The 14,998-nt window shown below is 39.8% G+C and overlaps 1 protein-coding gene across 2 annotated transcripts; it reads left to right on the top strand.

Annotated features, from left to right (window-relative positions):
- The first annotated feature begins 1,597 nt into the window (after nt 1–1,597).
- Nucleotides 1,598–12,298, top strand: safb (scaffold attachment factor B). Of its 2 annotated transcripts, none has more exons than XM_036586059.1 (21): nt 1,598–1,895; nt 2,943–3,030; nt 3,133–3,197; nt 3,320–3,538; nt 4,652–4,705; nt 4,850–4,895; nt 5,634–6,081; nt 6,484–6,527; nt 6,711–6,808; nt 7,167–7,316; nt 7,863–7,960; nt 8,070–8,131; nt 8,239–8,318; nt 8,703–8,848; nt 9,425–9,718; nt 9,893–10,027; nt 10,174–10,219; nt 10,510–10,613; nt 11,077–11,132; nt 11,221–11,275; nt 11,477–12,298. In XM_036586059.1, exons 1-21 carry the CDS (start codon nt 1,728–1,730, stop codon nt 11,595–11,597), a joined length of 2,577 nt encoding a protein of 858 aa, XP_036441952.1. In that variant the 5' UTR covers nt 1,598–1,727; the 3' UTR covers nt 11,598–12,298. The 2 variants fall into 2 exon arrangements, with proteins under 2 accessions (XP_036441952.1, XP_036441953.1); XM_036586060.1 differs by having other exon boundaries at nt 1,615–1,895; nt 9,428–9,718.
- Nucleotides 12,299–14,998: the final 2,700 nt, after the last annotated feature.

Raw genomic sequence — 14,998 nt, 5'->3', positions numbered from 1 at the left:
CTTTGTAGTTCTACAGTTACAGACTGTAGTCCATCTGTTTCTCTGCATACTTTGTTAGCCCCCTTTTACCCTGTTCTTCAGTGGTCAGGACCCCCACAGGACCCTCTCAGAGCAGGTACTATTTGGGTGGTGGATCATTCTCAGCACTGCAGTAACACTGACGTGGTGGTGGTGGGTTAGTGTGTGTTGTGCTGGTCTGAGTGGAGCAGACAGATATATATGAAAGCAAATTTTATAAATAACCATTTACACATCAGAAAGGTAACACCAGAGACATTTCTAATGAAAAATGCATTTTACAAAGCGGCTGCTACAGAGCATCAAACCACATGTTGTCAATCATGGAATATCTACTAAAATATGTAATTTAATCCATTTGTGTTCTATTTTTTCACAATTACCTAAGAATAAAGTAGGTCATACCAGTGACGTCAGCTGAAAGCTTCATACGAAATCATGAGCTAAATGAGAAAATCTCTGATAACTGAAAGACACAGTGGACTCACCATGTGCTTTTCTTCATAGATCCTCAGAACACAGGTGAAAGGAAGTCAAGTGATGTCATCAGTGTGATTTTAACTTGAAAATAAGATTTTATGTTGCACAGATTACGAGTGACACAACTCCTGGGGACCACAAGTTTCATTATATATTTTTTAATAATTATTTTGCATTTGTTTTCTTTATGTCATTTAAATCATATATTTTATAGTCATATATAGATTATTGCAGTTAAAGGCGTTTTTTTTACCTCAGAATTTGGCACTCAGTCTTTACACATGACTGTGAGGACGAGCTCTTCTGTGGTGCTTGGAATTCTATATAATTAATTTAAAAACCAATATTACTAAATCGATGGCTGAAGAAGGTGTAATTGTTAAAATAAGGTATTGTTTTTTTTAAATATATATAAATTGTAACCAAAATATGTTTTTCAAGTGTAACATATCTGTAAACACTAAGTACCAAAAATGGACGTTTCCATAGAATGACTCAAATACTGTAGTGAACTGGCCAACAAAAAATAAGAAAAAATTATGAATACATGAATGAATGAAATTGCAGACATATAACGCAAAAAAAGATGATTAAAAAAATATGCTCTACTGGACCTTTGACTGACTGTCTCACTTACTATATGCAGAAAAAATAAGCCTCATGGACAAAAACAGTGCTGCGTTTCTTTTATGTTTATGAGTGATTTTATACGGAGCCCTGCTGGTGACATCCTGTATAAATAAAAATGATGCGTGGCCACGACTTAGTAAGGTGCGGGATTGAGATGATTAAGTCATGGCCATGACTTAGTAAAGCGTGGGAACGAGATCACGGCTTAAGAAGTCGTGGCCACGCATTAGAATCTCGTTCCCGCTTTACTAAGTCGTGGCCACGACTTAATCATCTCATTCCCACGCCTTACTAAGTCGTGGCCACGCATTATTTTTATTTATACAGGATGTCACCAGCGGGGCTCCGTACAAATAAGCCCAAAGTCGACTGTAATAAGCGGACTTGGCGACTCTGATTCTCTGATTTGGACTCGAGTCTGTGGCGCGTATTGAGACCACTCGCGCATGCGCGTAGCCGATCAGTAACGCCATTTTGTCGCGTGCAGGAAAGCTGCAGTGTTGAGGTTGGCAGCGCGGCGGTGTTTTTTTCCCAACACTGGAGTTTTAGGTTAGGCTTATTTAATAACGACAGCGAAGTGCATTCACGAAACTGCAGCCATGTCTGAAAACACTTCGGCAGCAGATTCCGGACCCGCCGAGGTGCTGGAAGGCGCCGGTGTTCGCAAACTGTCCGAGCTGAGAGTGATCGACCTGAAGGCCGAGCTGAAGAAGCGAAACCTGGACATCAGCGGCAACAAGAGCCTGCTGTCCGAGCGCCTCAAGAAGGTACAGCTGACGAGCTGCAGGCCGATATATGACATTAAATAACGCTGTTTATTCGAGCACCAGTGTGTGTGCAGCCTGAACAGCGTTTAACGTTAGCGGTTTTGCAGGAGAGCTGGTGGCTAAGCTGAGGCTAAACTGCAGTTTTGCGCGTTTTAGCTGGCCGTTCTCTGTTTTGAGCCGGCAAAACTTCATCGACGCAATGTTGCCCGATTTGCCTTTAAAATATAGGTCATATTTTGCTCGTTCCGCTTTGCATTTGGCCTCAGAGTACAAACCCAGTCCCCTCGCTAGATTTCCTTCTAGGAAGTAAGTTAGCATTTAGTTAGCTTGGCTGGCTAATACATGGCTGCGCCATTGCTGTTGAGCAGGCCTGCATGTTTTCTGTTTACGTTTTGTTTTAGCACCTCTGGATATTTAGTTACTGTAATCCAAAAAAATAGCTTACTTCTGTGTGGTAAAACTATCAGAACACTGAAAGAATATTCTCATATTCTGGTGTGGCTAAAACTCTGATGTTGGTTTATATATTAACTAGGGGTGCTATGATATAATATATGTCGATATGTAAATAATGTAATTTTACGATACTTTTGCTTTTTTTTGTACGATACACAGTGTCACGATATTTGTTTTCTATGACATCTGATAAATTGGAACAGATAAAGTAGTGCCACTTTTAAAAAAACGCTGTCTATCACTGTTATTTTTATTGAAAATTTCGCATATAGTGCTGCACCAAATCCAATTGAGCAGTATTAATTATGCTCTTTTTAATCAAACACGCAGTTTGGAAGTGCTCACAATATTCACTGTGTAGTCAGAAATGCATATTGTGACACATGATGTTGTAATTTATCATGATAACTATAAATATTGTTGTATTGCCCAGCTCTGTAGTGGGTTTTCCATCCACCATTTTTTTTTTTGCAAATTTTGAACATATATTTTATAGGAGAGGTGCTTAGAAAAGTTTACAGCCAACTGTCATTAAGACCTTCCAACCAGTTTTACATTTTAAAATTTTTCTGTGATCATTTTCCTTTTCAGGCCATTGAAGAGGAAGGAGGCAATCCTGATGAAATAGTGGTTCAACTTGAAATAACTCCTAAAAAAACACCTAGAAGAGCACCTAAAGGTAAATGTGAATGTAACACTGAAATAAAAATGGGTTGCGTTCTGCTGAAGGTATTTACGCATTGCAAAGCTGCTATTTAACTGTGATACTTTTTTTTTGTAGGGAAGAGACAAGACAATGATGAATCGGAGGATTGCACAATCGAAGAGGATTCTGTTGACGGCCAGGTGGTTTGTAGTGATCAAATTCTCTATTAAAAATGAACAGAGCAGCAGTAACGAAAGTTACAATTTCATGCTGTTTTGGTAGCAGCAGAATGTGACCTAGTATAATTTTCGTTTTCCTCCAGGATGATCCTGATGCACATGCAGAGAATCTACAGGAAATGGATATCATGGACATGAACATTCTGGATGAAGCCGAGATTGACAATGGTGTGGCAGCTGATGGTGATGACTATGATGAGAATGAACTTCTAGACATGATGTCAAATGAAGCAGGGAATGAAAATGATGAAATTGCAGATGCTTCAGCTCTCGAGTCACCAGGAAGACCTGAGACAGAGGAGGTCAGTATTTATAATCCCTCTCTTGTTTAAAGGGTGGGTTCACATTTGCACAATTTTCTACGTAATCCAGATGGAGCTGATCAACCAAGACATGTTTGTTGTCAGAAACGTCCCTCATTAGCTTGGCGCTGGAGCTGCAATGCTAACGTAGCTAACAAACGTGAGAAGTCTCAGCCTTCTCTCAACTCACTGAAACAGCATCCAGATCTTTATTAAGGTCATGCAGACTTCTTGATGTGGTTTAGGATGCATGAAACTTACTGTGAGCTGTAAAAATGAACAAAGGTTAAGAAACAAAAAACAGTGATTTCTAGCTGCTTACATGAAGTTGAGTCAGAATTCAGCAGAACATCTTTTGTCTAAACTGGATATCAGCATCATTCAGCCACTCGCTGAAGTTTTGTCTGTTTTTGTAGTTCACAGTAAGTCATACTAAGCTTTAAATCACATTGACCAGTCAGTACAGTGCCTGGTCAGGCCTGTTGACAAGGCCTGAAAGCAGTTTAAATGGGTTGAAAGGAGTATAAGGATGTTTTTACAGAAAGGATTTGGGTGAGTTTTTTGTTTCTTTGCACTGTTAGTGGTGTAACTCCAATGCTAATCTAAATAAACATAGTTTGGAAACCAAACATGTCTTTGCTGATTGACTAGATCTGGTTTAAAAAAAATCAGGCAAGAGTTCTTAACCTTTTGCACAGTACGACCCTTTTTTTTGGGGTTAAAAATATTTCGTGACCCCCTTTTGCCAACCGCCCTCCCCTCCCCCCTTCTCACGTACTGGGGCTACATAGCTAGCACTTTGCCATGAACCACAAATCTATAGCCTGGCACTGAAAAAAATGCTTCAACTTTAGCGGTCAGTCAAGATTCTCTCTCAGTAACGAGCTCACCTGATAGAAACTCATAATGGACATTAGCTTGTCGTCCATGGCCTTTATGTGGAGCCATTCAACAGAGCTTGTATGCAATTTTTTCTGTTTGATAACGCAGCAACACTCTTGCGACCCCCCTGGAACCAAGATTTGACCCCTAGGTTATGAACCCCTGTTTAAGGCTTTGCCATTGTCCTTAATTGAGCATATAATCTAATTGCTATTTACATTGACTTTTTAGGAAATGGAAACTAAAGATTCGAGCTCAGAAAGAAAACAGAGACTGGATTCTCAGGTATTGAAAGATGAAGCCGCTTTACGTATTTTCTTTGAATGCATATTTGAGTCGTGTTATGTAATCTAACTGGTTTGACTGCTGGATGTTTGTTTTTTGCTGTAGATAACAGAACTCCAAGTTTTTTCTTGCTTTGTTTTGTAGGATCATGAACAAGAAGAGGATCATGAAGAGACAAAAAGGGAAATAGGTACTGTATGGAGAAGTTTGAAAACACTATTGATTGCAGGGCTGATTTTTAAGCTCGATTAGTAGTTAAAAGTACTTCTTAGAGTTAACAAAGAGACTGGAAACCCAGAGATGTTACTGGCCTTGTGTGTAAGTAATGCCATCCAAATCCTTCTGAGAGTACAATTAGTACAGAGCAGTATATCTGAAGTCAGGTTTTTGCTCTAAAAGCTTATGCACAGAGCCAGTAATAAGTGGTTAAGTTAGATTCTAGTGAAATCTAGGCAGTTCTTGCAGATGTTTCTAGGTTGCCTAAAGAAGACTTCAGGAAAGAAGATGAAGAAATGGATCACAGTCACTTTTAGGACTCATGTTTGTTTTTTGGAGATTCACTAATGGACTTGCTTGATTCAAAGAAAAAAAAAGATACGTTTAAAAACAGCACAAAAGCTCTCTTCTGTTTCATGGACGCTTGAACTGCAAAATCAATCAACGATGGACACTATGGATCTGTGTGCTGGTCTTGTGGCTTTCTTCACATTGTCTCAGCTTGGCATCAGGTGAACTGACAAAGGTTCAACTTTAGTCCAAAAATAAAGAGCAGGTTGCTTGCTTTCTTTGGTTTTTCCAGTCTCTTTATAGGGTAATACTTGTCTTATGTGAAGCAGTGGGTCACGTCCTAGTCCAGTTCCACGATAACCAATGCAATGTCTCAGAAGTAATTAAACTCTGTGCCATTCTATTCCTGTTACATTCGTAGAAAGTGACAAAGTAGCCGGGTCTTGTATATCAGAGCTGCATAAAGAAGAGCCAACTGAGGAGTCGAGTGAAGAGAAGAAAGCTTCAGTCTGGGATTCTCACAAAGACGAAGTCAATGTGTCCAACCTCAGTAAAGCTGAGGATGCCAGCAATATGGAAGGAGAGTCATCGGCTTGTGAAGCAGACATTGACACGTCAAAGCAAAGCGATGTCGAACCAACGTGCAAGGACCAACAAGGTGCTCAGGACAATTCGACGGATGCCGAGAGCGCATCTGCTCAGGCCGCTAACGCAAACGAAACGGGCTTGCACGAAATCGCAAACGCAGCCGATTCGGAAACTGCGTCGAAGGCGGAGGGGTCTGAGGAAGACAAGAAGACTGAAGAGAGCGCTGCAGATTCTTCAGAAGTGAAAGAGTCCTCTGTAGAGGGTGATGATCAGAAAAAGAGGTTTGTTGTTTTCTGTCTACTAGAACAATGGCTGTTACAATCTGTTACATTGGCTCCTTTGTTAACAAGTTTGGGTGCTCTTGGGATGTGTAATGGACTGCGCATTTCGTCCCTCATTTTTTTTCTTTTCCTTTTTTCATTCCCATTTCCCTTTCCCCCTCGTTTTAAGTACTTTTAAGCGATTGATTGTCATCTAAAATGCCTTAGCGGCATGTGTATAGAAATTTGTTTTCAGATGGCTTCTCAAGTCGTAGAATCAACATTTTAAATGTAGTTTGTTCTCTGCCTGAGGCTGCAGCCTCCCCAGGTGGGTATTTTTTTAGGAAGTTCCAGTGTCTCCCGGTCTGAGTTTTTGAAACACTCTAAATTTTTTCTCTTTTTTTCTTTTTCCTTTTCCTTTAGCGGTGATGAAAAATCAGGTAAAAGTGAGTCAAAAGATGACAAAGGTAAGTTTAGTGCTTTTTATATTTAAAAAACTGTATTAACACTAAACAAGAAAGTAGACAAAAAATTACCTTTGCTTACAATATATGAGAATCTTGACATTAGAATTTTGTAAACAATAAAATGGAGGGACTTTGACTCCATATTGACTACAAGGATACAAAAAGTATTTTTCATCTGAACAGGTAGTGCTGCAGCTAGTGGAAGAAACCTTTGGGTTAGTGGACTCTCTTCAACCACCAGAGCGACTGATCTGAAGAATCTGTTCAGCAAATATGGCAAGGTTTGTGTGCCGTGGGGAAACACTTGCAAGGAAACACATGCTAATATGCTTTATTAATGTAAAGGTGTTCTGTTTTAAGGATGCGCCATGGTATCCGAATTGTATGTATCTTGTTTATTTGATTTAAGGTATTTATACCAATACAAACTTATGCAAATCTAAAAATAAAGGTTACATTTCTCTGTAATGCTAATTCAGGTAGATTTGCTCCCATATTGACGCATCTCTATTTTGTTTGTCATGTCATATTTCCAAGATAAAAGGTGCGCACATGCTTTTGACATTGCATCTCCACAGTTTTGTTTTTCTGAAGTATGTTTGTAGTATTGATTTTTATGTTTTATGTGTCTGTTCGCAGGTTGTTGGTGCAAAGGTGGTGACAAACGCCCGCAGCCCGGGGGCTCGATGCTATGGCTTCGTTACAATGTGTTCTACAGAGGAGGCTACGAAGTGCATCAACCATCTGCACCGAACTGAGCTCCATGGGCGAATGATCTCTGTAGAAAGGGCAAGTGGACACATTATCTGTTCCTACAGTAGCTACAATTCCGTCCAAAGGACTTTGTGCGCAAAACATTGTAATGCTTGAAAAAGTTTGTCGATGTTGGCTACTGAAAGGGAACTTGGCTGTAATATTTTGAATGTCTACTACACCTTTTTTCTGTCTAACTTTAGTGAAAAGTGTTTATTGAAAACCTACATTGGAAACGTTTCTTCTTTAGGCAAAAAAAAATTAAATAAACAAAATTTAATTAGCAACAGGTTATGTTGGTCAGGAAAATCAAAGGTATACAAGTTGCTACATTAGTGAAATTAGAAATGAAAATTTGTCAAGTACTTTTAATTTTTAAACCAACAGTGTATAGTGGGAAATTGTCACTATGTAAAGCCAAAAAAATGAGCTGCTGGGCAGCAAAAAAATCATTTTTTTCCCAACACAATTTCAATTTATTGCTTGCAAATTCCACAGAAAGGTGATGGAAAGGTTGGCTAGTGAGACAGAAATAATGTGTTGGTGTTGAATATCTGTAGTGACACTGGTTACTTCTTTTAGGCCAAGAATGAGCCAGCGGGTAAAAAGCCTGCAGACAGAAGTGATGCCAAAAAGTCCAGCAGTGACAGGAGACACTCATCCGAGTCCAAGACTGAAAAGTAAGCAGCTCAAGTGTAAAGTTTAAAAGCTTTGACATGGAGGACAGTCAGTGTTATGTTGGCTATTTAAAAAGCCCAGAACCTCATCACAGTTTCTCATCTTCTGCAGATCTGATGGCAAGGATGAAAAGGATGAAAAAGATGAAAAGGCTGAAGGCTCTGATGACAAAGGTGAGTAATCATTCAGCTGTGCTGTCTTGTTAATCTACACTTAATCAATGATGCCTCGCCAGTCTGATTAGTATCTAAGTGTTTAATGGGTTGTTTTTATGCTGTAGCCCGTGGAGAGAGGACTGTTGTGATGGACAAATCGAAAGGGGAGCCAGTCATCAGTGTCAAGACTAAGAGCAAGGAGCGGGTAAGTGACTCCTCTATCAATTCTGTTAATGCGTGGTAGTGTTTCAGAGGCATGTTAGATCTACATTTTAGTCCCTGCTCTAATATATCTGGCTCATTTAACTGTAGAATGAATTATAGGAGATCAGAAAACTTGCACTAGGCATGCTCTGTGACGTGGGGATGCCCAACACTCATCCAGAATGTCTGCTGCCCTGTAATATGTCATTCCTGCTATAATTTAATGCATTTAGGAGCATCTACATATTAGAGCCAGTGGTGTTTCAGTTGGGTGCGGAACTAAACTTCTATAGACATGTAGGGGCAGTTTTAATATCCTTTTATTAGGGGAAAGTACTTTGTTTGTGTTGCTTAAATCATTTAACCTCATTATTTGGTTCTGTAGAGCACGAAGAGTCGGGACCGCAAGTCTTCCAGCAAAGAGAGGAAGGACATCCTGTCGTTTGACCAGATCAAAGAACAGCGGGAGCGTGAGAGACAGAGGCAGCGTGAACGAGAAATCCGTGAGGCAGAGAGACGTCGGCATTCTGGGTAGCCGTCTACGTACACATAGATATACACAGAAGCTCAAAGTCATTTAAGGCCACAGAACTGCACAGCTCAATTTTTAGAGCTTGTTAATTAGCTGAGGTGTTATAATGGGTGGACTAGAAATTTGGAATTGTTCGGCTGTGTTGCTTTCCAGGTCTGGAATTGTTCAGTTCTGTGTTACACTGGGCATCTCTCCGAGGTCTACACAGCAAACCACTCTGAATGGCTTTAACAACTCAGTGATTTAATGTAGTAACTCTGTGGACCACTAGAGAAAAATGAGTTCCCAAAGCTATTTAGTATAGTTCTTTGTGCTTTTTAAAAAGTTTAAACAGAAGGCTTTGCATTTGATTAAATGTATTTGTTGGAAATAGAAGGATGTCATTACTAGAACCAGGCAAAAGTCTCAACATAAGATGCTTTAATGCTGGTTTTCCTGTGACAAATTAAATGTCTGCTATGTTTGAGGCATAATCAACAGCAGATGAGCAGATGGCTGAATGGAGAGGTCACTACACTAGCTGTTTGAATGGGGTCTGTCAGCAGTTTAAACCTATACATTACATTTTTCCCCAGCAGTGATCGCGACAGTCGCAGCGAGCGTGAGCGTATTCGTCTGTTCCGCGAGCGCGAGGAACGTGAGAGGCTGATGCGCAAGCGCAACTGGCTCGAGGTGGAGAAGCAGCGGCTGGAGGCTGACCGTATGGAGCGAGAGTTCTTGGAGCGTGAGCGCATGCGAGTGGAATACGAGCGGCGGCGTGAGCAGGAGAGAATTCATCGAGAGCGCGAAGAGCTGCGCAGACAGCAGGAACAACTTCGCTATGAACAAGAGCGTCGCCCAATTAAGAGGCCCTATGATATGGAGGCCAGGTAGAGTGTTATTTAGAATTAGTTTTAGAGAGAGTCCATTATAGGGCCAAAGATCAATTTGTGTTACTTTATCTTTAAAAATGTCTGATTTGTTTTCGCTTCGTCATTAGAAGAACTGCTGATCAGTGTTTTGTTGTGTAAACTGTTGCACATCTTGGTTTATGCTGATTACAGGAAAGACGACTGGCAGGTTAAGAGGATGCCCATGGATGACCGTTACGGACGCTCAGACTTTGGACGACAGGAGCGCTACCAAGACTTTGACCACAGAGACCGCAACCGATACCAGGATGACATGATGATGGACAGGTAATTCATGTTTGACAAATTTGTCTTTTATTTGTGTGATTCCTCTAGGAATTGGGAGATAACGAGAAGCTGTAAATGCATAGTTAATGCAGCTATTATTACTCATCAGTGACATGTGGTTGATCTTGATGCTTTTGACTCTTCAGGAGGGATGGTGCCAGAGGAGGTATGCCTGGAGACAGAGAAGGCCAGGTAGAGATATTTTACTTTTAAATATATTAGTTTATTGCATGTTGAAGATAAACAAAATGCACAATAGGTGGCACAGTGATGAACACAATTTTTATTTATTTATTTATTTATTTATTTTTTAAATAGGGCTAATGTTTGGAATGGCAGTAACATAAGTTATTGTAAAGGCATAAAATATATGATGAAAACATTTACGTTTATAATAAAGGTGCTACCTATAAGAGTTTAATACTCACTATATTTTGTTTGGTAGATATTGACACGTTTTCTTAATGTCTCTTATTTTCCAGCATTTCCCGGATCGGGAAAGACACGGGAGGGACTCTAGGGATAACTGGGGTGCAGGTGGCTACGATAAGCGACCCATGAACCCCACAAGGCCGGTGCCTGGCAGGTAAACTTGCGTCCTAACTTTGCTGAAATTTGGTAAATACTTTGATATAAGAAATTAACCAGTTTTGAAAATTTAAAATCAGAAGTGCTTTCCTGTTTGCTCTTTCTTTTCAAAGTGAGTTGACAAATTGTTGCCTATTGTTTTTTTTTTTGGGGGGTCTCCTCACCTTATTTATCTACCTGTGTATCTATCTGTCTATCTATCTATCTAGTTTGCTATTAATTAACAAGCTCATTGTGAGACTGGGATGGGCTGTATTTACCCCACCAATATTGTAGTAATGCATTGACATCATAGATTCTAATTTTGTACATGCTACATTTCTTTTGAGCATTATATTTGCGAGTAAAAGTGGAGTGCTGGTCTGTACTGATACTGACTATTTCTAGTCAATAGTTGGCTCTGTCTGTTTGACAGACCACTGTAAAAGAATGCTATCGATACAACTTTCTTTCTGGTGCAGGGATAACAGAGAATGGGAGCCTGGACGCAAGATGGAAGGGGACCGGCCCTGGCAAGGTATGTCCAGCTCAACACGTTACATATGCTCTCCTGTAGGCAGGGCAGAATGAGCAAATGTTGACCTGTGCTATCCTGGCTGTTTCAGGTGCAGACCGGGGCATTCCAGGCCAGAGTCACATGGCCCGAGGAGGAATGGCAAAGTAAGAAACATTTGATGGTTGTCAGCCTTTTGAATTTCATTTGAAAGGAATGTTTTAATAATGCTGAATTGGCTAAAAGGGAAATGAAAACTAATACTTGTAGTTTTGTTTAGGTTATTATTTCATTGTTGAAAATCCCTGTGATACTTCTGGTTAATGTTAAGAATGTAAATGCTAATGCTTTTTCTTGCTGGTCCTCAGTCGGGGTGGATATATGCAGACCGGAACGTCCCAGTCCCTCTCTGGAGCCTTAAACCGACAGAACCAGATGATGCAGGGTGGTGGGATGCAGGGAGGCGGAGCCTTTGGCCGGCGCTACTAACCCCTCCTATCCTCGTTTTCTTTCTTTTGTTTTGTACCTATTTGTGAGCTCACAGCTTGTATATAGCTTCTAAAGCTTTGTAAATTTGTTTGACTTTTTAAAGATTTTTTTTTTTTTTTTGGCCATGCAACAGACGAAAAGATCTATTACAGAGTGCAGCATCTATGGTTTTATTGTTTTTTTGTTTTCCCCTTCTCCATCCATTCCAAAACATTTTATGATCATTTGTTGTCTAGTGGATTAGTTTCCTCAGTACATACTCAGGAATGGTCTCAGCTGAAACTTGAAATGCGTGCCATCACTCCCAGTGCTGTTCATAAGGCAAGTTTCACTGGATAAATTGCAGAGGTTTTTGTTGTATCACAGTAGTTATAATGCTGATATAATTCATTCTTCTGATCATGTTGGTCTAACTACAGTTTCCTGTCCAGTTGACCCTACACCTTGTAGTGGAATTCATTTGTGGTGTTTGCCCAGTGGATGGTGCTGTTGCGCTGCAGTAGACAAGTTTCATGTCTCTTCTGTCCTGTTTAGGAGAGCAACTGCAGTCCCTGCTGTAACATACTGATACTTTTTCATTGTAACTGTTTTGGATGAAGTCTTAAAGTCACCGGTGTGCATGCTCTCCATTTCTTTTCTTTTTCAGTACATGTTTGGTTGAGTGGACAAAGGCTCTGAATAAAGTTGTTTCTTAAAAGAAAGTGTTAATTGGTTTTAACTTTTAAATAAGCAGATGTATTTGCTGATGAGGCTTTCGTCCTATTTCTGTACATTGTACTGCAGGAATATAACACAAAAGGCATACATTATATATATTATGTACATGGGGTACATGTTTAAATCCATAAATTAAAATGCTGTATTTCTGTTTAAGCGCTAAAGAGGAAATGGTGCAGGCTTGTATGTAGTTCTCTTGGCTGACGATGTGTCCTAAAGAATTTCAGGAGTGCTTAAAATGCTTCATGGTTTGACTAAAAATGCTTAGGGATTACTTGCTAACAGTTGGTATGACATTGCAGTCTTGGTTAGGTTCTAGAGTGCTTACTGCCTGACCTTGTGCTGAAATGTTTTTATTCAGTGTCCTCTGGACTGACGCACATTTTGCATGGCAAATAGAAAAGACCTTGCATGACCTCCACAGCCAGATGCACTGTCATATTTGTGATTGATTCAAATAATAGTAAATGATCACAGTATTATGGTGGCCATGACTTTGTAAGGCATGGGAATGAGAGAAGGTGTGGGAATTAATAAGACATGATCTAAGTCGTGGCCATGCATTGGGATCTGGTTCCTATGCCTGCTAAGTCATGGCCACGGCTTTATTATCTTGTTCCCATGCCTTATCAAGTCGTGGTCATGCATTATTTTTATTTATACAGGATGTGGCTAGCAGGGCTCAATACAGTATATCAAAACAGTTTTGCAGTAAAGTATGATTTTGGCGCATAATTTTTAGTAATGAACACTAAATGGATCTTAGTTATGCACAAGTAGTACTTCATAAATGATTAGGTAATTCATTCCTGTGTGCAGCAGTTTTTTTCTGTACCATCGGGGGGCAGTGTGGGGGCCAAAATGTTAGCTGTTGCCTCTGCTGACCAGCCATTTTTGGTTCAGGTGAAGATGCCATAACCACATTACTCAAAGATCAACAAAGATCTGTCAGATCTAACATACATGTTAATGTTAATTATGTTGTAGACAATATTACAAGGTGCATTACTGTATCCCTAAGCTACTGAACACCCTAAATGTGCTAATCATTGGGCCCATGCGAGGGATTCTGTCCCTGTAGAGATGTCATGATACCTTCTTTTTTGAGCTGCTGTACAGTGACTCATTTTCTCTAGGGCTGCTTACCGTGTACAATAAGAGTTGTGCAAACCCTGATAACTTAGCCTCACAGCTCAAGGCCCAGATTCAATCTGCAAGCTTGCAGAAAACTGTTGAAAGAATTTGACTCATGTTGAAGGAGGACCAAACAGCTCGCCAACAAAAATATTACACAGATGTTTGCTCATTTTAAACCGGTACAGTTTTACATTTTCTTAAAGCAGAACTTTCATTACTGCTGAAGCAGAATAGGTGACGATACTTCTGGTTGCCTTTCCTCTGCTGAACTGGCATTTTAATGCAGTCTGAACAATTTGTCACTTGGGTCACTCATGCAGCAATCTGACAGGAGATTCTGATAAGAATGAAAAATGGCTCTCTTGAGGAGCCGCAGTTCTCCTTTGGAAAGTTCAGGGCAGTTGAGTAAGCGTTTAGGAGATTAAGAGAAATAGACAAAAAGGCATTTGGTTACAGTTGCAGTGTTACAGTTCGGTGATGTACGGTTTCCCCCGTGCCCCACACGTACTCTTAAAAAAAGATGATTCTTCAAGGGTTCTTTAGTAAAGGGAATGGTTCAATATAGAACCATGAGTTCTATGTACAACCATTTCATGCTTAAAGGGTCCTTTTCATGGTGATGGTTTTTCAGAATGTGTTGTATATTTTGGAAAATGGTTCTATATAGCACCAAAAAGGGTTCTACTGTTACAATGTCAAGCGTTTAACAATAGAAGAACCCTTTTCATGCTATATAGAACCATTTTCAAAAATATATAACATTCTCATCAATCTGAAGAACAACACCATACAAAGAACCATTTAAGCATGTAATGGTTGTACATAGAACTCAGTTCTAAACAGAACCATTCCCTTTACTAAATAACCCATCTTTTTTATTGTGTAGTTGACCACTCAAGACATGTTTGATGTCTGAAATTTGCTTTGCTTTTATATTGGAACTTATTAGTTCATTTAGTTAATAGAAATAGGAAGTTACAGCCACCAGTTACCACTGTGCTAACTTCATACTTAAGTCATACTGACCTCAGACCATGATGAATTATTAGGTAACCTCACTTGTAGAGAAACTTACCAACTCAAGATTTCTTTACAGTGTTGGTGAGATGAACCAGGGGTCACAATAAACACAAATGAGTAAAAAGTGAGCAGTCTGTAAGTACGTTATTTTGCTTTACAATGTCTTGCATGTCCCTCTTTGCCGTGAATGACTTTTTAAAAAGTACATTTTAAGTCAAAAGCTTACTGCAAACAACTATGGTGAAACAATGTCTCAGTCATCAGGCAGTGTGTTCATAACTCTTCTGTGTAATAACTTTCTGTGAGGGAGCTTTTAGAGGCACCATTGTGAACAATCCTAATTCTATAATTTACTGTAGAACAGAGCATTTCACATCAAACCACTCTGAGTGACTGTTTACACCTTAACCAATTTACAGGGTGACGAAAATCACGTTGCACAGTTATGACGGATTCACTCTTATTGAAGTGGAGAATGCGGAACGCTTTCTGCTCAGGGGTCTTATCTCCTCACAGATTGAAGGGAG

Source organism: Colossoma macropomum, unplaced genomic scaffold (assembly GCF_904425465.1).
Source record: "Colossoma macropomum unplaced genomic scaffold, Colossoma_macropomum, whole genome shotgun sequence".
NCBI classification, from domain to species: Eukaryota; Metazoa; Chordata; class Actinopteri; order Characiformes; family Serrasalmidae; genus Colossoma; species Colossoma macropomum.
This window is presented reverse-complemented; position numbering and strand designations above follow the sequence as displayed.

Bases quoted from the DNA above. Each gene is read 5' to 3' on its own strand.
- safb (XM_036586059.1), top strand. From the start codon at position 1,728: ATGTCTGAAAACACTTCGGCAGCAGATTCCGGACCCGCCGAGGTGCTG. The intron at 3,031-3,132 runs GTAAATGTGAAT...TTTTTTTTGTAG, and splicing joins ACCTAGAAGAGCACCTAAAG to GGAAGAGACAAGACAATGAT. The intron at 4,706-4,849 runs GTATTGAAAGAT...TTTGTTTTGTAG, and splicing joins AACAGAGACTGGATTCTCAG to GATCATGAACAAGAAGAGGA.